Source organism: Rosa chinensis, chromosome 5, assembly GCF_002994745.2.
Source record: "Rosa chinensis cultivar Old Blush chromosome 5, RchiOBHm-V2, whole genome shotgun sequence".
Classification (NCBI taxonomy): Eukaryota; Viridiplantae; Streptophyta; class Magnoliopsida; order Rosales; family Rosaceae; genus Rosa; species Rosa chinensis.
Window position 1 is genome coordinate 28,285,288 of NC_037092.1, and position 22,720 is coordinate 28,308,007.

The window sequence follows — 22,720 nt, forward strand, 5'->3', positions numbered from 1 at the left end:
CTCAGACAGGAAGGGAGAGCGAGAGAGAGAGAGAGAGAGGGAATTTGAGAAGGCTACAAGAGGGAGGGTTTCTGTGGCTCTGATTTGTTAGGTTGGTGAAATGAGGGAGTTTATATAGGTAGGAAAGATGAGGAGAGGCTTCGAGGCAACGAGACGGGTTTCTCCCGTGAAGAGCTTAGCACTCATGCGCAGGTTTGAATTTCATAATCGAAAGTGTTGTCGTTTTGACTTCATATCCATGTCGTTTTATACCCTCGTATGGTCTCACTTACATTTGCATTTCATTTCACTTATTACATTTGCATTCACTATACTGTATTTTGTTTTTTTTTGTTTTTTGAATAATACTGTATTTCGTTTTACTATACTGTATTTCGTTTTGGGCAAGGACTGAAAAATCAATAATATCCTCGAAATTTCTGCGATATTTCCGTTTTTTTAGGGTCTTGATATATTTTTGACTTACCAAGAGAATATCGGGAGAAATTTTTGAAATTTCGCAATATTTATGGAAATATTCGAAATTTTCACGATATTTCCGGAAATATTCATAATTTTCGAGAAATTCCGAGATTATCGCCACATCTCGCGATATGTGGCTCGTGAAAACTAACCCTTGTCGTTATCCAATCTGAATAACTGATAACATCTAAAGAGGAAAACTTTAAAAATTTATAGGGTCATGTATTGCTCTTTGTATCTTTTCCCTTCATGCTTATAAATCTTCTAATTATCTAATTTGCTAACTAGTAAACATTTGGCTATATTTAAAAAAAAAAATTCTATATATTTCAATGGACCATTTTCTACTTCTTTTCTATTTATTTGAAGACCGATTTATTTTTTTAATAGATGTATTTAATTGTAAAATATTATTATAATCAATAATGAACTCTCCTAATCTCTTTCAATCCAAAAAAAAAAAACTCTCCTAATCTCCTATTTAAATCATTTTTGAGAATTCTCATGTAGAATTTCATATGTTTGTCATTTCAGTGTATCTTATTATACTCCAAATTACTACAATCATTATACAATTAAATTCATCAAACACTTTTTTTGAAATATTATAGGTAACTGATTATGTAAACATTTCATGAAAATTTATTAATGATTTCCATGTTACTTTTTAAATTTCCATCATTTTTTTTGAAAATTTACTTGAATCAAAATTTTCATTTCCCAGACTATCGATATTTCCTCGATATTCAATATTTTACTCTTTGGTTTTGGGTGCCACGCCCCGTTTCCCCTTAGATAGAGAGAAAGATAGAGGGGTGAGGTGAGAAAGAGGCACACAGAGGACCGAGAGAGAGAGAGAGAGAGAGAGAGAGAGAGAGAGAGTGAGTCAGTGAGGTGAGAGAAGGAAGGGAGTGGAAGTGGGAGTCTGAGTTCTGACACCACCGGAGGGAGCGGGTCCTCCTCCACAAAAGCTAGAGCCTCTCAAAGGTTTTGATCGGAGAAATTGGAGGAAGATCGCGGTCGACCCACTCGGAGCGGTGGCTGTTCGACGTCGATAAAGCAATGGTGACGGAGGCTTCTGTGAGGGTTTACCCAGTCGGAGTTCCTCACGGTGAGGCGGTCCAGATTTTTCAGCACCGTTAATATGAAATTCCGGATTGAGAGTTTGAGACCAAAGACCCAGTTCAATTTACTTCACAAACTGATACAGGGTGAGGGTTTAGCTGTTGGTGCATGCTTAAATTTATTAATTTTGTAACTTTCATTCTCTATATTAATTAAGCAATTGAAATTGGTTAGTGCTTTTATGCTTTTTATGCTTTCAATGTGTCCGGGATCCAACATAGTATACATACTCTATGGAGGGAGATAATGTTCAGTGAACATCAGGAAGAAGATGAATATGTATTGCTTATTTGCTTGATCTTGATTCTGTTTACTCCCAGCTTTAGATTCCACCAAATGCACCATATGTTCTTATGATCTTCTTCCTTTTTCAGTACCTCGTTCTGTTATATGTTAATTTCAGCATCTGAACTTTTTGTAATGCCATTTTAATGTTCAAATGTGTCTTGATTTTCGGGGTTGGACACAATGAATCCAGCATTGATTCTAGATGACAAATTTAAGTTGGTGAGTTTAAACCCTACAAAAACCTGGATTAAATTCGATTCTGAAGGGCTTTACTGGTGGTCTTTTTTTTGTCTGTTGGTTACTGGGGGAGTAAAGTAAGAGTGACAAAGGATGAGGATTAATGTAAGTTATCCAACACTGGTTTTCAGTGGAAAAAGAGGCGACAAACTATGTTTGCAATTAGAATGGTTGTCATATCTTGGCACGTCTTTTAAGTATTGAGAAGGACTTAAAAAATGATAGAAACATATCGGACTATTTTTTGGAATAATCGCTAGTATGGTGAATGACACTGGAATATTGGATGGCATCAGGTCATTGTAATTTATTACCTATACATTTGCAAATATTAGAATCACAGAAGATGTGATATCTATTGCTTTATATACCTTGATCAGATATTGATGGTTCATTCTTTCATTTGAAATGTTCATGGCAGTTGGACAGTAGTTTATAGGTTAATATCACACTTTGATATTCTCTTTTTGAGTCGTGTGGGATGGTGCATTAACTGTTATTGGTGCTTAGCATGCTATGCTCGGAAGAGCAGGATGAATTTCTAATGAGTGGAATGGCATAAATTTTGAAGTGGGCTGACAATCTCCTTTAACAAATTCTTATTCTCTCGCAGATTGGAAAATGGGATGAGGCGATTGGGACATGCCTTTTATTCAAAGAAGAAGGTAAATCTCATTTTCATCCCACTCAGCACACACCTGAAAGAAATTGCCTCTGACAAAATTCAAGTTTCCTAAGACAATCTAGATCAGAGTAATGTCAGAAAATCCATCAGGTTTTATTCAGATTCCGTTCTAGTATTGAAGGGTCGTATGAAGGTTTTTAGTTACCTGGTGATAGACTTTCATGGTTCTTCTACCTTTTTTTTTATTATAACGATCTTATGGACTGTAATATGGAGAGATGATCTTGATTTTTGATACATAAACCTTAGGTTCCACTTTCATTGTCTGTTAATAGATATTCTTACTGTTCTGTGAAGCGGTTAACAAACAACATGTCATAACCTGTTTCCTCCTCTTCATCATTTACATTAATTGCTGAAGTTCTCATTCAATCAAAATATTACAAGAAAAAAAAAACTTAGAATTGCTGGTCGGTTGTCATTGTTTCTTACAATGTTTCTCGTATCTGCCTGCAATAGTAGAGTTGAGCTCTGATCAGCACTTGTGTATACTAATGCAAGTTCTATTTGCAGTTGTCCCTGTTGTTCATGAAGAAAAAGGACCATCAGAAGCAAACTCTTTTGCTGGCAAATGCATAGTTGATCAAAACCAATCTTCAAGCAAGCAAAACCACTTGGCTGCACTCATAGGATTCTTAAATTCAGATTGGCACCAGATTTTGACTCTAATACTACATTTGCACCGACTCAGCAAGTAAATTTGTAGAAGTTTTGTAGCAACTCCGAGATTGAAATGGTACGAGACTATGAGAGGTATAAATGAAGCTGTTGATGTTACTAGCTTATTTGCATCATTCCCTTATAAATGTATCTTCTAACAAGATTAAAAGTATTTAAAACTACCCTTCAATTCAACTTATGAGAAATTAATGGTGCTTCTAAATGTGTAGAAATGCTATTCAATTCGCAGTGCTTAATGTTGATTGGAAATTTGAAAAGCTTTTATGCGCATCAGATTATATTGAGATTTGGCAGTTCGGGAAACTTTGAAAGGGATTTCCAAGTTTCAGAATAAGACTTGCATGTTTAGATAACTTGCATGTTTCTTACCTCCATTCTCATCACTGCCGCACACCTGCCATGGCCACCACCATAAACCCCATAACCACCCCACCAATGCCAGTACTGCCATCAAATCCTCAAAAGTTTAAAGAAGGATAAATTGCATGTTAATCTAATAGCTGAGTGTTCCATTTTTTGTTTTTGTTTTTTTTTTTAATTGCATATTTCTCCTTTTCACTTGGCTGGCAGAATGACATGTATGGGTTTCTGATTTTCTGAACATAATATTTCTTTTCCGGCCAACAAATATTGAATAAGCTGTAGTAATGATTTGTTTTATTGCTTTTCCGGCGACGCAGTTGCGGATTTTCAACGACCCAAACGCTCTCTGGGACGTGATGTTCACTCACTGTTTTGGACTTTTTCTGCCCTGATAAATTAATAGGGAATTTTGAATTTCCCGCGCTTTCTCGCTGGCTGCAATGAAAGGAAGTTTGTGGTTAGGTAAAATTGAACGCCTGAACGGTACCATTGCAGCCCTGTGTGTGATGATCATAAACAAGCCCAAAGCTAATTTAGCTACTGCCCAAACCTACAATAGCTAATTAAATGCATCTCAACAAATGTATCCAAGTTTAATAGAAGGAAGTGGATGGATTATTTACATAGAGTTAATATATATCCCACCATTAATATTGTGAGGATTAATGGAAAAGATAAGTTTCCCTTATGAGATAATCGATTTTCTTCTTTCAAACGATTGAAAGTTAGCTCTGTGCGCAATGAACGTGAGGATGAAGAAGAATATCTGTTGCTTGATCTTGATTCAGTTTACTCGAAGCTTCACATTCCACCAAGAACAGCATATATGTTTTTCCAGTACACTTTTTCCTTCTCAATGCATCATTAATTATTTGAATATGTTTTCAGGAATATCGTCCATTAAGGTCTTTGCAAAGCATTTTGATCTTGATTATGTTGAGATGAATATATAGTTAAAGGAACTAAAAAGGATTAAACTGCGACATGACTCTTCTTAGCAGCATATGTTGGCTGACATCCCATATGAATGTATCATCCGATTGATTTGAGAAACAATTACAGCATATAGGATGCAGTTTACGTAGAGGTTCCTCAGTCAATGCTTTTGATCGATGAAGATGAATCACTGACGTCACATTCTTATTCTTTGTGGCAAAACCTACATGAAGTTTGTGCTTTGGTTGGAAACTTTTGTCCAAAGCTGGTCCTGAGATTCTATAGGTCTGAGATCCAAAAAAAAAAAAAATTATGGCCTCACTTGAATTTCACATTTTAGCAAATAAATTGTTTTTCTTAATCTCCCAATTCGAGTTTATAGTGCTTTGGGCATATTTTTGATGCTTTATTATTCTAACATATATATATAAATATAAGGATAAGGGACACTTTTTTGACACAATTTTTTACATCTGTAATTAGCCTTTAGATTTAATAACATCAAACGGTTCTCATAGCTCCATTAATGATGGGATAATTGAAATATAAATAAATTCTTTTTATTAAAAAAAATAAAATAACTCTTCCCCCCCCCCCCCCCCCATATTTACAAAATTTTGGGTTAGATGAGATCAAGTTCGGAGGAAGCAGGGAGGAATGTGTTGGAAATGCAGTGCTAAGTCTACTAAACCACTAAACCAAATCAATCAAATAGAGAACTCAATCATAAATAAGAGGAAGGAAAAGGGTTAGAGAAATCTGGCCTGTGAGAACAAAAGAGGCATGACAGTTGCTGTTCTAAAGCCGTAGGCGCCTCCCCTCGTGCAGGTGTTGGCGGTCGTCTACAAACTCCAAGATACAACCCTTATTCCTCACAGGTTGTCTAATCCGCTTCGCACGTTCACAGTAGACGGGATGCCAAGCTTTTATCGATTACCCAAGAATGGAGAATATGAATTGGTATAGAAGAAAGTTTTGATAATAGAAGAAGATGAAGAATAGGGAAAGGAAGAGAGGTATTCTGCGTCCTTTCCTTGTCTGAAAAGTTCAGGTTTATATAAACTCTTCATGCCTCTTCAAAAGAACATGACTCTTGAAAAACCAAAAACAGATAACTTTTGATATTATTTAAAATAATATTAATAATAAAAGTTTTGAATCTTTAAATGTAAAAGAAAATAAAATAAAACCAACAATCCCCCACAAGATTCAAAACTTCAAAAACTCAAAGATATGGGCAGATTAAAAGAAGGAATTTCTTGGGCAACTTTTATACCATGTGAAAGATGTAGGTGTCTTCCGGACTTGAACCTACACTTAGTGTAAACAACTTTCATTTGAAGGAATCATAGTGAACTATAAAGCCTCGTTTGCTTCACGGAAAGAAAAGTAATTCCTTTGTCTTTCCCATGGCAACAACTTTTCATTCCAATGTTTGGTAACGTAAGGAAAGTTATCAGAAAAGTTGTTAAAAAGTTTGTAAATAATGTAATAAAATAATATGTTGTAAGTAATAAATGCAAGGAAAGAAGGGGGGAAAGTGATTCATTTGAGATTTGGAAGGAACCACTTTCCCCCTTATTTTCCTTTCCTTCAGGAAACGATTTCTTTTCCTTTTGCATCCCAAACGCAGGAAAGGAATAAGTTTCATTTCCTGATGCTTCCTTTCCGTGAACCAAATGTGGCCTAAATGTCTTGAACTAGACCCCTTATAGTCAAACTATACATTGTCACACACATGATATCGATACATACACTTGGCGCGGGTTAGCGCTATTTATGGCCATGCGCTCTATCTTGATTATCATGAGAGTTAATAGAGAGCAGCCCATCTCTCATAGTTGCGGCCTCACAACTACTCTCACTTAGGTGAGTTCTCCAAGAATACATGTGACTTGTACCCCGCGGGGGTATGCCCGCCTCGAAACTCATTCAAGGTATAACCTTTCCTTAATTTCACATGTCAACAATACTAATGTCATAGGGATGAGCAAGAGAGTTTTTTTTTCCCCTCTCCTTTTATCTTTTTGTACTGGAATTTTAAGTCACGCAATATAGATTGTTTCTACCTATTGAACCTCTTTCATGGGATCTCCAATCACAGAGGTTGGGTTGCTTCCCTAGGTGACTTCCTTATGGGCTTAAACACATCCCCCTCGACAAATCTAGGACTACACTCCTAGATAGACCTTTGGTCAACTGATCAGCAATGTTCTTTTCTGATTTTACAAAGTCTAAAGATACAACTTCTTTGTTTAATAGACTTTTTACAGATTTGTACCTAACATCTATATGTCTATTCATTTTTTTATTAGAATGTGTTTGCTTTACTAACTCTATCACAGCCTTGTTGTCACAATGGATAGAAATAGCTGGAATAGGCTTTCTAATCAAGGGTATCTCAAGTAGGAAATCTTTTATCCATTCAGCCTCAGTACATGCAATATCAAGTGCTACAAGTTCAGATTCCATAGTACTTCTAGTAATTATAGTTTGTTTCTTGGATCCCCAAGATATGACAGCCCCTCCTAATAAAAAAACATATCCTGAAGTGGATTTTACATCCGAGCTATCAGAGATCCAATTGGCATCAGTATACCCTTCTACTACACAAGGAAATCTTTTATAGCAAATAGAAAAATTTAAAGTACCTCTCAGATACTTAAAGACTCTTTCTAAAGCAATCCAATTATCCTTACTTGGGTTGTGAGTATATCTACTTAATCTACCAATAGCAAAAGATATATCAGGTCTGGTCTTATTTGCTATGTACATCAAAGATCCAATCATTTGTGAGTATTTTAGTTGAGACACAGGTTCTCCCATATTTTTCTTTAAAACTAAGTTAGGATCATAAGGTGTTGAAACAGACTTGCAAGTATAATAATTAAATTTCTTTAGCATCTTTTCAATTGCACTAGCCTGATTTAAAGTAAAGCCTAGAGAAGTTTTCTCTAATTTCATTCCAAGGATTATGTTAGCTTCACCTAAATCTTTCATATCAAATTTCTTTGATAAGTAGATTTTCACATTTTCCACAATTTCTAGACTTGTTCCAAACAACAGAATGTCATCAACATATAAACATAATATTACACACTCTCCGGCCATCACATTCTTTATAGTAGACACATTTATCATGTTCATTGATTTTAAAATCATAATCTAAAATGACTTTGTCAAACTATTCATGTCATTGTATTGGAGCTTGCTTAAGACCATAAAGGGACTTAATTAATTTGCAGACTTTGTGTTCTTGACCTTTGACAATAAATCCCTTAGGTTGCTCCATATATATCTCCTCATCTAAATCTCCATTTAAAAATGCAGTTTTTACATCCATTTGGTGAATTACTAAATTATGTATGGATGCTAAAGCTATAAGAATTCTAATGGTAGTGATACTAGACACAGGTGAGTATGTGTGAAAATAATCTATACCTTTCTTTTGTGTGAAACCCTTGGCTACTAGTCTAGCCTTATATTTATCTACACTACCATTAGGTTTCAGCTTTTTCCTAAAGACCCATTTGCAACCAATCGGTTTAGTTCCAGGAGGTAAGTTGGTTAGTTCCCAAGTGTGATTTTGTAAAATAGACTCAACCTCACTATGTATTGCTTCTTTCCAGAATTGAGCATCTGCAGAAGCCATAGCTTCTTTGTATGTAGTTGGATCACCCTCAATATGGAATACTACAAAATCATCTCCCTTTTCTCATTCTTTTAGTTCTTCTAAGTTCTTTTAAAGGTTCTAATTCAACAATCATGTGATTACTTGTACTAGCAGAAACTTTATCAATATTAGTAATGGCTCTATCTCCTATTTTATTTGCGATTCTAGACTTGAAAGGGAAAATATCTTCAAAGTAGGTTGCATCCCTACATTCAAGTATAGTGTTATTGGAAATTTCACTAACCTCAGAATTTATCACTAAAAATCTGTTAGCACTACTATGGTGAGCATAGCCTAAGAATACAGTATCTACAGTTTTGGGTCCAATTTTCTTTCTTTTAGGATCAGGAATTGTAACCTTGGCTAAACACCCCCACACTTCCAAGATTTGAAGTTCTCTTCTTCCAAACTTCATAAGAGATTTCATTGTTGTTTTTAACAATGACTCTATTTAATATAAAACAAGCTGTTAGTAATGCTTCGCCCCACAAGTTTTCAGGTAGACCAGCACTCAAAAGCATTGCATTCACCATATCTAATAATGTTCGGTTTTTCCTTTCGGCAACTCCGTTAGATTGTGGAGAATAGGGTGGTGTTACCTCATGTATTATTCCGTGCTCTTCACAAAAGTCACTTAGATCATTCAAAGTATATATATTCACCACCTCTATCAGACCTTAAACGTTTAACCTTCTTTTCTAATTGATTCTCTACTTCAGTCTTATAAATTTTAAATTTGCTAAATACTTCATCCTTTGTTTTAATCAAATAGACATGACAATACTTAGAGCAATCATCAATAAAGGCCACAAAATATTTATTTCCAGCTCTAGTAGGTGGCCTATTTGAATCACAAACGTCACTAAGCTCTAGGACTTGTGTTGTTCTAACAACAGACTTAAAAGGCTTCTTGGGTTGCTTAGCTTGCACACAAATTTCACATTTGTGTTCCAGGTCTAAGGTTGATTTGGGAACTAGATTCAGATCCATCATCTTCTTAATTTTCCTTAAGTTTATGTGTCCCAATCTTCCATGCCAATTAAACATTATTAGTTTCAACATTCAGAATTTGAGAAGTAACAATATCTTGAGATAAATTTAACTTAAATAATCATTCACAAACAAAACCTTTACCAATAAATACATTATTTTTGGTTACTACAACCTTATTCGATTCTAATACAACTCTATATCCTTGTTCCGCTAAAGCAGAGCCACTAACTAAATTCTTGTAAGCTGTCGGTATGTGTCGCACATTCTTTAGGCTTAAGACTTTTCCAAATGTCATCTTCAAGTCTACATCTCCAATTCCATAAACTTGTGCGACCGAGTTAATGTTGAAACCAGTTACACGTCCTCCACTTGATTTCTGGTAAGTTTTAAAATAATCACGGTCAAGACAAACATGTATGTTAGTTCCAGAATCAAACCACCAAGTTTTACTTTCATAAGTAAAATTGACAGAAGGATCACTTGAATAATGGTTGAGAGGACTCTTGCTCCATTAGCATATTCACTTGAGATTTTGGACCATTCTAATTTGCTTGAGACTTGTTCTCCTCGGTCCTCTTGTAGAAGCAATTCCTTGCTACATGGTTGGTCCTCCCACAAATAAAGCAAGATATCTTTTCTCTCCCTTGATTCTTAGATTTCTGGAACTGTTTGTTATGGTCGGCTCTATTGTTCTTAAAGTTTATCCCCCTAGGCTGAAAATTGCTTCTTCGATTTCTGTTGTGGAATTTAGTCCTGTTATGATTATGGTTTTTGTTTCCCACAACTAAGTTCACAATGGGTGTTTTCTCAGGTTTTCCCTTTTGGTCTACCCTTTGTTTTTCTTCAACTCTAAGGTTATTCATAGCTTGACGAAGGGTAAACTCTCCTTGTTTATGCCTAAGGCTCTTGGCATGTTCATCCCAAGGAGGAGGCAATTTATCTATAAGGCAAGACACTTTGAAGTCTTCACTAAACTTGGTTCCTTTCTTTTCTATTCCTCGTAAAAGCTCTTGATACTCATGGATTTGGCTATCTAAAGATTTGTTTTCATCCATCTTATAACTATTAAAGTTAGAGACCGTAAACCTATCAACTCCGGCATCTACAATCCCATATTCGGCTTCTAATGCATCCCAAAGTTCTTTGGCTGTGGATGTTGTAGAGTGATACACATCATAAAGATGGTCAGACAAAGCACTTAAAATTTTATAATGACAGTTAACCAAGAAGGGGATGCTTTGTTTTGATCATGCCCCTCAATGGCAGAAATATACCCAAGAACTGTTAGTCAATATTTTAACTGTTTTTGCCATCTACGGAAATGTTGACCACTAAATTTTTCAGGTTTGACACTAACAGCCTCTTGATCTAAGTTTGTCATGTTTATATACTAAGAACAAGAGAGAGATTAGATATATAGCAAGCACACTGTGAGAACAAAATACAACGTCAAAACACACAACAGATGCAATGTTTCAAGTATATAAACCTTTTGCAGAGTCGAACTTATGTATAAACAATTATGGTCAAATCAGTTTCAAAGCCAACCAATATATACACACATACTACGTATAACTTTGAATTTGGTATATGTAATCTCAGAGCATCAATTATATATAAGAACACTATAGTTTGATACTTTGATTACAACTTCCAGATTCTTTTCCTTCCGTTTTTGTTTTTTCCTTTTCAATACCAATTGATATATATATATATATATATATATATATATATATATATAATCAAAGTTTGATATTAATATCTTTTCCTCTTAAACCAACTCGGCAATATACAGATAACCTTCAGGAAGTTTGTATGCGTTCTGAAGAAAGGCAACTACAGTTCAATTTGACTCCTCCATCTGTATCATCAATCAATGATTCTTCAGAAGCAATCTGGTTATTATGGGAGCGGAGGAAAAAGAGAAAGGAAGTATAAGATGATGAAGAAGAAGCCTATTGTTTCTCTAATTCTCTTCCATCTGCAGGACTTATATTCCAGGAAAAAAGGGTGGTCAATCTACTCGTCTCCATGCCATTCCCATATTTATTCACCTCTTCAACTCTATTATTTTATCTCCTTTTTTCAGAACACCAATCTAATCTTGAGCTTAATTACAACTGCAATTCTCTCTTCTCGCTGGTATTTTCATGTTTGATAAGAAGAACAAAGCTACTAATAATTATCCACTTGTTCTGTAATTTAGGATGGGCTGGTAGGTTTCGGCGGGGTTGTGTGGTTTTATGGTTATTTATTTTTATGATTCTTGATTTTTGTATTTTAGGGAAGATTATATATTTATATTTTTACATTATTGCCACATCATTTATTGGAGCTATAAGAACCATTGGATGTAGTGAGATCTAAAGGCTAAAAAAGAATGTAAAAAAATGTGTCAAAGGATGTGTCCCTTGATCGTGTGTGTGTGTGTCTATATATATATATGTATATGGATGTGTCAAAAATCCTGGAGTTCAAGGAACCAAATATATAAAATCTTGAGCTGAGAATCAAGAAACTTTAATGGTAGAGATTAGTAACTATATCTGGAAATTCAAGGAGTTTTTCAGTCCTAGGGAGTTGAGAGAAGTGTGTGGTTTACGAAAGTTTTAATTCCTAGTGGTTTATGCTTTAGGGGTGCTTCCTCCAGATGGACTTAAAAGGAGTTTTTATTTTTATTATCATTTTTGTATATTTTTAGATGTTGTAATTTGTTCATACATGTTACATGCTACTGGAAAACTCACAACATTAGTTAGACCACAACTTACAAGTTTGTTACACAATCAATAATCTGTGATAAAATTGTGTATATCAATTATCAACCTTTTAGTTTCTTAATTACTAACATTCCTTCATAGTTTCTTAATTACTAACATTCCTTCATTCCCCTAATATCATCCATTTATTCTTAGGGGACATTAGTAAAACACTATGTCAAGGAGACCAAATAAATTCATGATAGCAGGTTAATTATGCCCCAACTATATGTAGTGTTTTGAGATATTGGAGTAAATTTAATAGTGTAACTTTACTATATTATGCTCATACACATTCCATAATATAGTAAATCTACGTACATTTTGTTACGATTTAGTTGGATAAGGAAATTAGGGATTATTGGAATGTCAGTATGTCTCCATTTGTATCCAATATGGTAATAAGTATATTTTGAGAGTTATACGATTTCAGAAGATGATCTAGAATTGGGCCAATCATGTTTATTAGATGTCCATAATTGAAATGTGACTTAAATTATTCAAGTTTCAAAGTAGTAATAGCCAATTGTTTTCACTGTCACACTGATATGGGTCAAATAGCTGTAAGAAAATCTTCATGATGTTCTTATATATATAATTCATATTTTTAGGGCCAGTTGATATCATTGCTTATAAATTTTTGAGTAAGCACATCTAATAGTGTTCAATGTAATATTGTGATTCCGAGCAAACAGTTTTCTTGCTGACTTGGAACTGCAGATTATATGGATTATGCAATACTTGACATTACTCATTTACTTCATCTAGGTTAGCATCTCACTCTATACGGCATTAAGTTTTATGAGTTTGAGACTTTGGGCATCTTAAAATACAAATGAATAATAATAAGAATGAGCTATGGACGGGCCTTGTGATTTGGGATTGGACTTTCTTTACTCCTAATTATTATACAAGCATCTAAAGCCGAATTACTGTTCATTCAACTGTTCTAGACACTGTTCATTTTGAAGTGGCGGTTTTGGCCATCGTTTTTGTCTCAATTACAGTTTGCAATTACTTTTTGCACTGTGGTCTGTTTCTGCGTGGCTCTGTTTGCTTGCTCCACGAACAGAGAGGCAAAAAGGATCGAGAGAGCCAGACAGGGCAAGAAGGATCGAGAGTGTGCAGGTGTGTTTCTTTGCTTTGTGCGGAGAGAGAGAGAGGAGATATTCAGGATCGAGAGAGTGCAGGTGTGTTTCTTCGATTGGAATTTAATTTGTTCTGATTTTGCATGTCTTCAGATTGTCAGATACTGTAATCAATTTCCCAGGTTTCACTCTTTGTGCAGGTATTCTTTTCTTTTTTGGCAGTCTGTGTTTAATCCGGATTTTGTGCATATTGAAGGGGGAGAGGTTTGGACTGGAAACAAAGAAAACGACGAATCTTGGTATTATTGCTGGTGTGGCTGCTCTGGTTTTTGGATTCAATGAGTTGCCTGAAGTGGGTTGGAGGGTGAAGAGGGTCTCATCACTGAACGGTACTGTTTTCTATTCGATATCTCAGGTAATTCCCTTTATGCCCTGATCAATTCTTCACCAATTTTCTGTTCTAAGGAGTAGGTTCTGAAGCGGAGGAGAAGAATGGCAAGAAATGTATGGATTATATATAGCACTTGATTTCTTGGTTATTGATGTTTTGAGTTTAGCTATTAAAGCATGAAATTGATGTTTTGATGCTTTTTAACTTTCAGAGTTAATCTTTATGTGAATGAGATACCCCAAAGTTTACCAACATTTAGGAATCTCAATCAATTGAACTTGGACCTCTTTTCATACTGAAGTAAAAGTGAAGATGTTGATCGGGTGCCTGATTCCAAATTCTAACAAGGTACTCTGCTTTTAAATTTTCTGCAATTTTGTTTTGTTTTGTATGGTTTATCTTTCAAATGAGTGATCTGGGGTTTTGTTTTTGTTAAGACTGATCGGGCTTCAATGCTGGATGAGGCAATTGAGTATTTGAAGCAGCTCCAGCTTTAAGTACAGGTCAGATAGTTTTCACTTTTTGGGATTATGCTTTTAATACGTTTTCAAAGACGAGTCATGTTGAGTAGTGTGAATTTTTTAGCTATGCTCTTGATTTTCTGTTGTCTAAGTTCAAGTCTTGAAGAATTATATTGGTGCTTTTTTCAATTAGCCATATTCGATTGTGTGTGATTGATTTCTCATTATAGTTAGCATAGTTGTGGCTTTTGGGTTTTCAGAGGGGAGAAAGGAAGAAACAGAACAAGAAGGAGAAAGGAAGAAACAGAACAACGGGAAGGACAGAAGAGGCAGAGATATCCAACAGAGGAGAAGAACTGCTCTACTTCACAGATTCAAGGCACAAATTTATACACCAAATTAATTTTTATGCTTATTGGTTTTGTATCATAATGATTAATTTCGGGTCGATACTAGGTTTTCAATTTTGATTGAGTTGGTATAATGTTGGGTACATATTTGGCATCTTGAAGTCCCTTTTCTTTATGATAATTTCCAGTGTAGAGACGCAGAAGGGATGTTCTTGGTATATTGGGTCTGTCAGTAGCTTTGAAAGGTGAGTTCTTTTTTTTTTTTTTAAACCCAACTCGCTTATGATCATTCAAGGCTTCAAACTCCTAAATCTGATTCTCAAAGTCTTGATCTTTTGTTGCTTTTGATTTACTTGCAGCACCTGTGTACTCAATTGGACCAACTTAGGAGTGGAGTGCCTTCTGTGTAATAAAAAGTTTCTGGTCAAGGTAAGTGTTTTGATGCCCTTGATTAGGTTTTGTGTTTGGAGATGGTCAGTTTCCCTAAAGAGTTATTTGATTTAGGTCTGAAGTTGTTATCTTCATGTGTGTGTAGTTGCAGATGCCTTTGATTAGGTTTCTGGGTGGGAGATAGTAATTTTAGATAAAGTTTATTGTATATGGACTGAATTGTATTGTCCTTTGCCCTTTGTACATAGTATGAAGGAATTCCTGGGAATGGAATAGCTTAAACACGGCTTATTATGGTGGAGTATCATTAAAATGAGATGTATTGTTTGACATATATTATGTAGAATCCCCACTTATTGTCAAAACAAAAAGAAAGTGAAATGGTTAATTGTGCTATAAAATCTGTGTGCTTTAGTGTGAGGTCGTAAACTGTGCTATAAAATCTTTGTGCTTTATTATTGTTTTTTAAAAAAAAAAAAAAAAAAAAAACATAGATATGTTTTAGGTCGATGCAATATGTACATATCTGGTTACCGGATTCTGGAATCAGAAAAAGATACTTTGGTTACTTATATAATGTTTCATAGGTTTCTAATTGCTGTAGTTAAACATATAACTTATCCGCAGCATCGCGCGGAGGTTGATTCCTAGTCTTAAGTGATTTGGGATTGGACTTTCTTTACGCTGGAACACTGTTCCTAGCACTGTTCATTCAACTGTTCCTAGACACTGTTCATTACGAAGTGGCGGTTTTGCCCTCCGTTTTTGTTTCAATTTTGATTGCAAGACGCACTTTTCCCGATTGCTGCTTCTGAGACCTTCTATTTGTTTCAGTGTAGAGAGAGAGAGAGGGGGAGAGACTGGAAGGAAAAAAGGAGTGATCGATCTAGATTTAGAAAGAAGGAGAAGAGGGATCTGATTCTCGGTTTGTTTTGGGTTTCTTGGGGGAATTTGATTTACCGATCATAGTCGGTAATTTAGAAAGAAGAAGAAGAGGGATTTGAGTGTAGCTTTGTTTTGGCTTGCTCGGGGGAATTTGAGGTTTACTGGTTGTGTTAGAAGGGGGTGTACAAGGAGAAGAGGTAATTTTGCCCTTGAGTTTAGTGAATAAAGAAAACGCCCGATATTGTAGTGGGTTCGGGAAGCCTCTATTGACCGTAGCCGTGGAACCCAGATAACTCTCTTCACTGTTTCACTGTATCAGATGCATTGATCAAGCTCGCAGTTACGAAGGTTGGGCGGATAACGAGTTGTAAAGGTTTGGTTTACAGAGTTTATGTGCCAGATTTTGATCATAGATCGCCGGCGTGGGAAGAAGAAGAGGAGAGATTCAAGATTTTGGTGGCCTTTCGGAGCAAGGTTTGGGTTTGTTTCGGAAGAGGTTGCTGCTAGAATTTTGATCGAGTTTGGGAGGAAGCTTTCAATAGGTATGTGTTTGATTGAACCGGAAAAGGGTAGCTGCCAATAGTAGAGGTTGTTTTTAAACCGAGAACATTCTGCTCTCCATTGTCTCTGCTTATGCATCATTAGAAACTTGGTGCGTGAAGTACTAAAGTTTCCAACCAAAGCCTTTTTTTTTTTTTTTGCAAAACAACATATCAATTATTTCAGGCCAAAATTCATGGCTGAAATGTTAACTTGCACAATATTCATATAAAACAGAAGAGAAAATATAACCTCTGACATTACTGAAATTGTATCATAAGTACTCAACAACCAAGATATCAACCTTAGCACAAATAGATGCATGTTTCTTTCCAACAGAGGCAACCTTTTTCTCTAGAGCATCCACCTTTCCCAACACCTTTAATATCATATCATAAACAGTCAAGTAGGGGCAATTGAAATTAACTATACATATCACTCAAGATGTAGAAACAATCAGAAAACTAATTTGAGAAACATAAATCAAAACTTCATTCAAAAGTCAAAAACTGTGTATAAATGTTGCATTTTGCACAAATTGAAGCATCAAAATACATACATAACTCATATCTGTACTACAGTTATAGGATGTGGTAATGTGGTATGCTAATCACTTTGACTAATTTTTGTTAATCATAAATCTATAAGATTCCTGATTTGCATAAACAGAGATTGCCCATGATTTTCTTACGTAGCTGTTCATAATTTCCATCCCCGAGAGTTACTTCAATAAGAGATTGAGCAAAGGGTGAAGATACTTTTAATTGGAAAAGTTATCCGAACAAGTCCTCAACATAACTACTATTTCCTGAAACCATACAGAAGGCTCTGGTCATCTTTGAAAAGTCATTCCACATGAGAGAAGTAAAATAGAAAATAGGGGATATCTTGATTGGATGTGGTAATGTGGTATGCTAATCACTTTGACTAATTTTTGTTAATCATAAATCTATAAGATTCCTGATTTGCATAAACAGAGATTGCCCATGATTTTCTTACGTAGCTGTTCATAATTTCCATCCCCGAGAGTTACTTCAATAAGAGATTGAGCAAAGGGTGAAGATACTTTTAATTGGAAAAGTTATCCGAATAAGTCCTCAACATAACTACTATTTCCTGAAACCATACAGAAGGCTCTGGTCATCTTTGAAAAGTCATTCCACATGAGAGAAGTAAAATAGAAAATAGGGGATATCTTGATTGTCATTTAGAAATAGAGTAATAAAGTCAAAATGTAGAGGCATGTAGCTGTAACTCTCACAAATTCTAAAGCCCATTTTGGAATTTGATCCTCAATTTCCATTCATGAAAATCTCAAGACTATTCTTTCACTTTCTATGTTATCTGTATGATCGATTTAGTTACTTCCCTGCATTTTGTCTACTTAGCGAAATTCAGTTTTAACAACTAACATGCTTTAGTGACCATTGTCTTTTGTCACTGAGTTTCTTGGTTTCAATGTTGTGTTTTACAGTGTTTCATATTACTGCTAAAGAGGAGAATAATCTCAGTAATGATGCAATAGCTAAAGATATTAAACAGATAAATATTTCTCATCAAATTTTCAGAACAACTAGTTCCATAATTTGCATTCTGCCAATAATAACACACATCTGTTAGATTTTAACTCTCAACCTTTATTTACATATTCCATACCATACTTTGGTCATTTGTTCCATCAATAAAAGATTGATATCTTTCTGCTAGACATAAGATAGTACTGCTCATACATTTCTCTTCTTCTAATTGTATTGGTATTATTCCTCACGTGCTATCACTTGAAAGTTGGGAATGAAACTGAGCTGCCAGTAGATGTTCAGATTACAAAACACTTGGAGATGCTCACTTTCAAACACAAATTACATATATGTAGTTGCTCACTTTTAAGTTTTACAAATCTGTCATATGAACAACGAACATATTACTAGATATAACAACTGATCTAAGCATTTGAATTGGATGACTAATTTAAGCATTTTGTAAATGTTTCAATGTCTGTGTATAGCTGCTGATCAGCTGAAACCATTGTGCTGATGACCGGACATAATAGGGAGATCAGATTTTAGATCACCAAGCAACTGGCAGCGCATGGACAACTCTTTTAAAGAAGAATCAGGTAGTAGTGTAGTGCCTTAAAGTTACAGGGGGAACAATATAGAGAGCTAGAGGCTCTGTAAACAATTTTGGAGGCAGGAAACTTTGTCTCTTATATTTTGCATTACTGTTTGACACACTATACTGAAATGTGTGATATATGATGTTCTATCATTTTGATCAAGAATCAAATCACTTTAGTTAGATCTTTCATTATTGCAAATTGTTAGCAACAATAAATCCCGCAGCAAAGCTCCGGGTACCATTGCTAGTATATAGTAAAACCAAAGATGTGTTACTGTTCACTCAGGCCCGAAATGGAGTGACGATTTTGCCCTTGCTACTTGCCTCAACTACAATTTTACCATAGTTTTACAGATAAGCGCGATGGAAACTTCGAGGGAGAGAGAGAGTGATCGGCAGAGAGATACAACAACTCTGAGATAGAAACTCTGAGAGCGAGAGAGAGAGAGAGCAACTCTGAGAGCGAAAAAATAATAGAGATTTGGGTTTGTTTTGGAAGAGGTCTGATTTCAGTTGATCGACAGAAACACTGAGAGAGAAGTAGAGATCCATAGCAAGAATTGGATCCATATTAATCCAAGATTGTGGTGTTTTGATAGAAAGAGAAGTAAGAGTGTTTGGTTTCAATTATCTTCAATCTGTTGTGTTGGTGGGTTTCGGGAGAGAAAGGATTGCAGGTATGGAACTTTTCTTTTGCTATGGTTTTTGTTAGTTGTCGTTTCCGTTGATTGGGTGTTGTTGGTTTTGGATTAATATGAGTTTTTATGTCTTGGGGGTTTTCTTCGTCTTTGGATTTGGAATCTCGGTAATTGATTGAGAGGGTTTCAGGTTGTAGTTTTATTGTTACATGGTGGTTCACTTGATTTCATGGATGTGTTTTGTGAGTTTTGGTTGGTATTAATTTTTGATCAAATTCTGCAGCAATTTGTAGTTTATGTAAAGGGATGGGTTTAGGCGGTCTACTTAGGCAGCTAATTAATTACATATTAATGTATATAGAGCTCGGTCTACTTAGGTTCATATCCCTGCAGATAAATTTCCTATTAATTTTTATGATTGCAATGCCATTTTAAAAAAAGAACAGCTTTATCCCATGTATCTACAAAATCTGTTATGTTCTTATCTATTTTTAATCAATATGAAATGCAATCTCTTTGCAGATAATATCCCTATTAATTTTTATGATTGCAATGTCATTAAAAAAAAAAAAAAAACCTTTCTCCAATGCATCTACAAACTCTGTTATGTTTTTATCTATCATTAATCAATATGAAATGCAATATTTTTGCAGTATTGGTTCCTTGCTTAGTTTCTGTGCACAGTTTGTTTTCCCAAAGAAAATACAGTCACCTGATTGACAAATAAAAGAAATGAATAGTAGATAATTCTTTTGGGTACCTATTATTACTATGTTGTTGATCTCTGTGTACTTCTGAAACCATCCTGACTGCATTGGATTACCATTCATTTTCAATGTCATGTGTAAACACGGAAGTTTTTGCTGCTTCTGTTAGCCAAGTTGCATAAGACCTTGGATTCCTTTATTCAGTATTTGTGACCTTTGGCTTTTGCAGAACTCTCAAGTCAACCAAGTACTAAGCTAAAATTTTCAGGTATTGACAGTTGGAGAAATTCAAGGACGTGAATGATACTTTCAATCATGTGAGCATGTTGGAAGTGGACCAACTCGATGCTATTCTTCTCATCAAAATTGGATTGATACAAGATGATGCTGGATATGGCTAATGTTTAAAATCACCACAGGAAATTCAGTATATACTGTTATTACGCCCCTGAAGTTTATTTAACTTTTCAAATATAGTCGTTTAAGTGGATTTAGATATATGGGAAGAGAGCAGAGCATCAAGCAATTTACTCTTCTAAACTTCTAACTTTATTACTGTTGGTATTAAAGTGTGAAAAAGTGAAGAATACTCAGCCTGTATTCCTTTTTTATTTTGGTTTCGTTTCTTTTCAATTTTGTTTTGAATTGGTTTCGCTATTTGGATTCTCACTGTTTTGAAACTGTGAACTTCATTTGATTCTTGTTGTTTGTTCAATTAGAAATAAAGCAATTGATAATTGTTAAATGACTAAAACGTAGTTACACTACCCGCAGCAAAGCACTAGTCATCCCCAGATACTACTTACCCAGTCGACTTTCTCCTCCGGCCTAACCACGTCGGAACCCTTCACGGTGACGTCGGCACCGTTAAATTCCCATTCCGGATTGACCCAAAAACCCCGTTCGCCACAACCCGGTTCAATTCACATCTTCACAAACTGATACAGGGTAAGGGTTTATGCTGTTCATGCTTAAATTCATCAATTTTTGTAATTTTCATTCCCTAAATTAGTTGAGCAATTGAAATTGGTTAATGCTTTTTTTACATGTTTGAACATGTCCAGAATAGTATACATAAGCTATGGAGGGAGATACAGTGTGCAGTGAACATCAGGAGGACGAAGAAGAAGAATATGTATTGCTTGATCTTGATTCTGTTTACTCCCAGCTTCAGATTCCACAAAACGCACCATATGTACTTTCAGTATGATCTTCTTCTTTTTCACTACCTCGTTATGTTTATGTTAATTTCAGCATTGGAACTCATTGCAATGCCCATTTTAATGTTCAAGTGTGTTGATTTCAGGGTTTGGATACAATGCAACCAGTATTGATTCTAGATGGCAAATTTAAGTTGGTGAGTTTAAACCCTGCAAAAACCTGGATTAAATTTGATTGTTAAAGGCTTTAGTGTTGGTCTTTTTTTCTTTTGGTTAGAGGGAGAGTAAAGTAAGAGGGAAAAAGGATGAGAATTAATGGTAAGTTCAAAAACAAATAATCCAATACTGGTGTTCTGTGGAAAAAGAGTTGACAAACTATGATTCCAATTAGAAGGGTCGTCATATATCCTAGTAAGTATCGAGAAGGACTTATGAAATGATAGCAACATATGGGATTATTTTTGGAATGATTGCTAGTATGGTGAGTTACATTGGAATATTGGATGGCATCAGGTCAGTAATGTATTATCTATGCATTTGCAAATATTAGAACCACTGGATATTTGATAGTATGATAGAAGATGTGATGTCTATTGCTTTATATACCATACCATGATCAGATATTGATGATACATTCTTTCATTTGAAATGTTCATGGCAGTTGGACAGTGGTTTTGTTGGTTAATGCCACACTTTGATATTCTGGTTTTGATTCGTGGAAAAAGTACTGGGCTAACACCTCCTTTGACAAATTGTTGTTTTCTCACAGATCGGTCAGTGGGATGAGACAATTGGGACATGTCTGTTATTCAAAGAGGAAGGTAAATCACATTTCATCCCACTCAGCACATACCTGAAAGAAATAGGTTTCTATATACTTCAGGATCTGGATTGTCTTAGGAAACTTGAATTTTGTCAAAGGAGTATTGTCAGAATTTCCATCCGGTTTTATTCAGATTCCCTTCTGATTTTCATTGAAGTGTCTTATGAAGGTTTCTAGTTATCTGGTGTTGACTTTCATGGTTCTTCTACATTCTTTGACAACGATCTTATGGACTATAATATGGAGAGATGATCTTGATTTTTGATTCAGAAAACTTAGCTACCACTTTCCTGGGCTGTTAATAGATATTCTTACTGTTGTGTGAAGCGGTTAGCAAAAAACGTGTCATAAACTGTTTTCTCCTATTTACATAGATTGCCAAAGTTCTCATTCAGTCAAAATATCAGAGGAAAAAAAAAGCCTTACAATTTCTTGTCAGATGTTATTGTTTCTTACAATGTTTCTCGTATCTGCCTGCATTAGTACAGTTGAGCTCTGATCAGCATGGTGTATGCTAACGCAATTTCTATTTGCAGCTGTCCCTGTTGTTCATGAAGAAACAGGACCATCAGAAGCAAACCTTTTTGCTGGCAAATGCATTGTTGATCAAAAGCAATCTTCAAGCAAGCAAGTAAAACCAGTTGGCCGCACTCATAGGATTCTAAAATTCAGATTGGCACCAGATTTTGACTCTCCTAATACTGCATCTGCACAGACTGAGCAAGTAAATTTGTAGATCTTTTGTAGCAACTCTAAGATTGAAACTGGTATGAGAGGTTTATACCTATGTTGATGTTACTAGCTCATTAGCATAATTCTCCTTGTAGAGGTCTATTCTAACAAGATTAAAACTACCCTTTATTTCAACTTACGTGAACTTAAGGGTGTTTCTAAAAACACATGTAGATATGCAATTCAATTCTTAGTGCTTAACATCGAGTGGAAATGTGAAAAGCTTTTATGTGCA

General features: G+C 35.2%; 1 protein-coding gene and 2 long non-coding RNA genes across 21 annotated transcripts; all 3 read left to right on the forward strand.

Moving 5' to 3' along the window:
- The first annotated feature begins 1,268 nt into the window (after window positions 1-1,268).
- On the forward strand, window positions 1,269-4,657 carry LOC112167202. Of its 3 annotated transcripts, none has more exons than XR_005800377.1 (4): window positions 1,269-1,673; window positions 2,726-2,777; window positions 3,311-3,533; window positions 4,159-4,657. It is a non-coding gene; the product is annotated as an uncharacterized LOC112167202 (long non-coding RNA). The 3 variants fall into 3 exon arrangements; XR_005800376.1 differs by having other exon boundaries at window positions 3,311-3,550; window positions 4,159-4,656; XR_002923642.2 differs by lacking the exon at window positions 4,159-4,657 and having other exon boundaries at window positions 3,311-3,690.
- Window positions 4,658-13,109: 8,452 nt separating this feature from the next.
- Window positions 13,110-14,525, forward strand: LOC112165102. 7 transcript variants are annotated; one of them, XR_002922632.2, is made up of 6 exons: window positions 13,110-13,392; window positions 13,473-13,679; window positions 13,762-13,794; window positions 13,893-14,029; window positions 14,119-14,184; window positions 14,403-14,525. It is a non-coding gene; the product is annotated as an uncharacterized LOC112165102 (long non-coding RNA). The 7 variants fall into 7 exon arrangements; XR_005799772.1 differs by lacking the exon at window positions 13,762-13,794 and having other exon boundaries at window positions 13,113-13,330; window positions 13,444-13,705; XR_005799771.1 differs by lacking the exon at window positions 13,762-13,794 and having other exon boundaries at window positions 13,115-13,392; window positions 13,473-13,705; window positions 14,382-14,454.
- A 149-nt stretch (window positions 14,526-14,674) lies between these two features.
- Window positions 14,675-22,720, forward strand: LOC112165101. 11 transcript variants are annotated; one of them, XR_005799767.1, is made up of 10 exons: window positions 14,675-14,737; window positions 14,852-14,921; window positions 15,717-16,309; window positions 18,313-19,102; window positions 20,039-20,197; window positions 20,545-20,718; window positions 20,835-20,974; window positions 21,077-21,127; window positions 21,700-21,751; window positions 22,290-22,720. XR_005799767.1 is itself a non-coding variant. In XM_040506314.1 (8 exons), the coding sequence occupies exons 5-8, from the start codon at window positions 20,852-20,854 to the stop codon at window positions 22,487-22,489; spliced, it is 426 nt and encodes a 141-aa protein (XP_040362248.1). In that variant the 5' UTR covers window positions 14,675-14,737; window positions 14,852-14,921; window positions 18,313-19,102; window positions 20,039-20,718; window positions 20,835-20,851; the 3' UTR covers window positions 22,490-22,720. The 11 variants fall into 11 exon arrangements, 8 of the variants coding, with proteins under 8 accessions (XP_040362248.1, XP_024157283.1, XP_040362250.1 ...); XR_002922627.2 differs by lacking the exon at window positions 20,039-20,197 and having other exon boundaries at window positions 18,313-18,426; XR_005799768.1 differs by lacking the exon at window positions 20,039-20,197 and having other exon boundaries at window positions 18,313-18,423.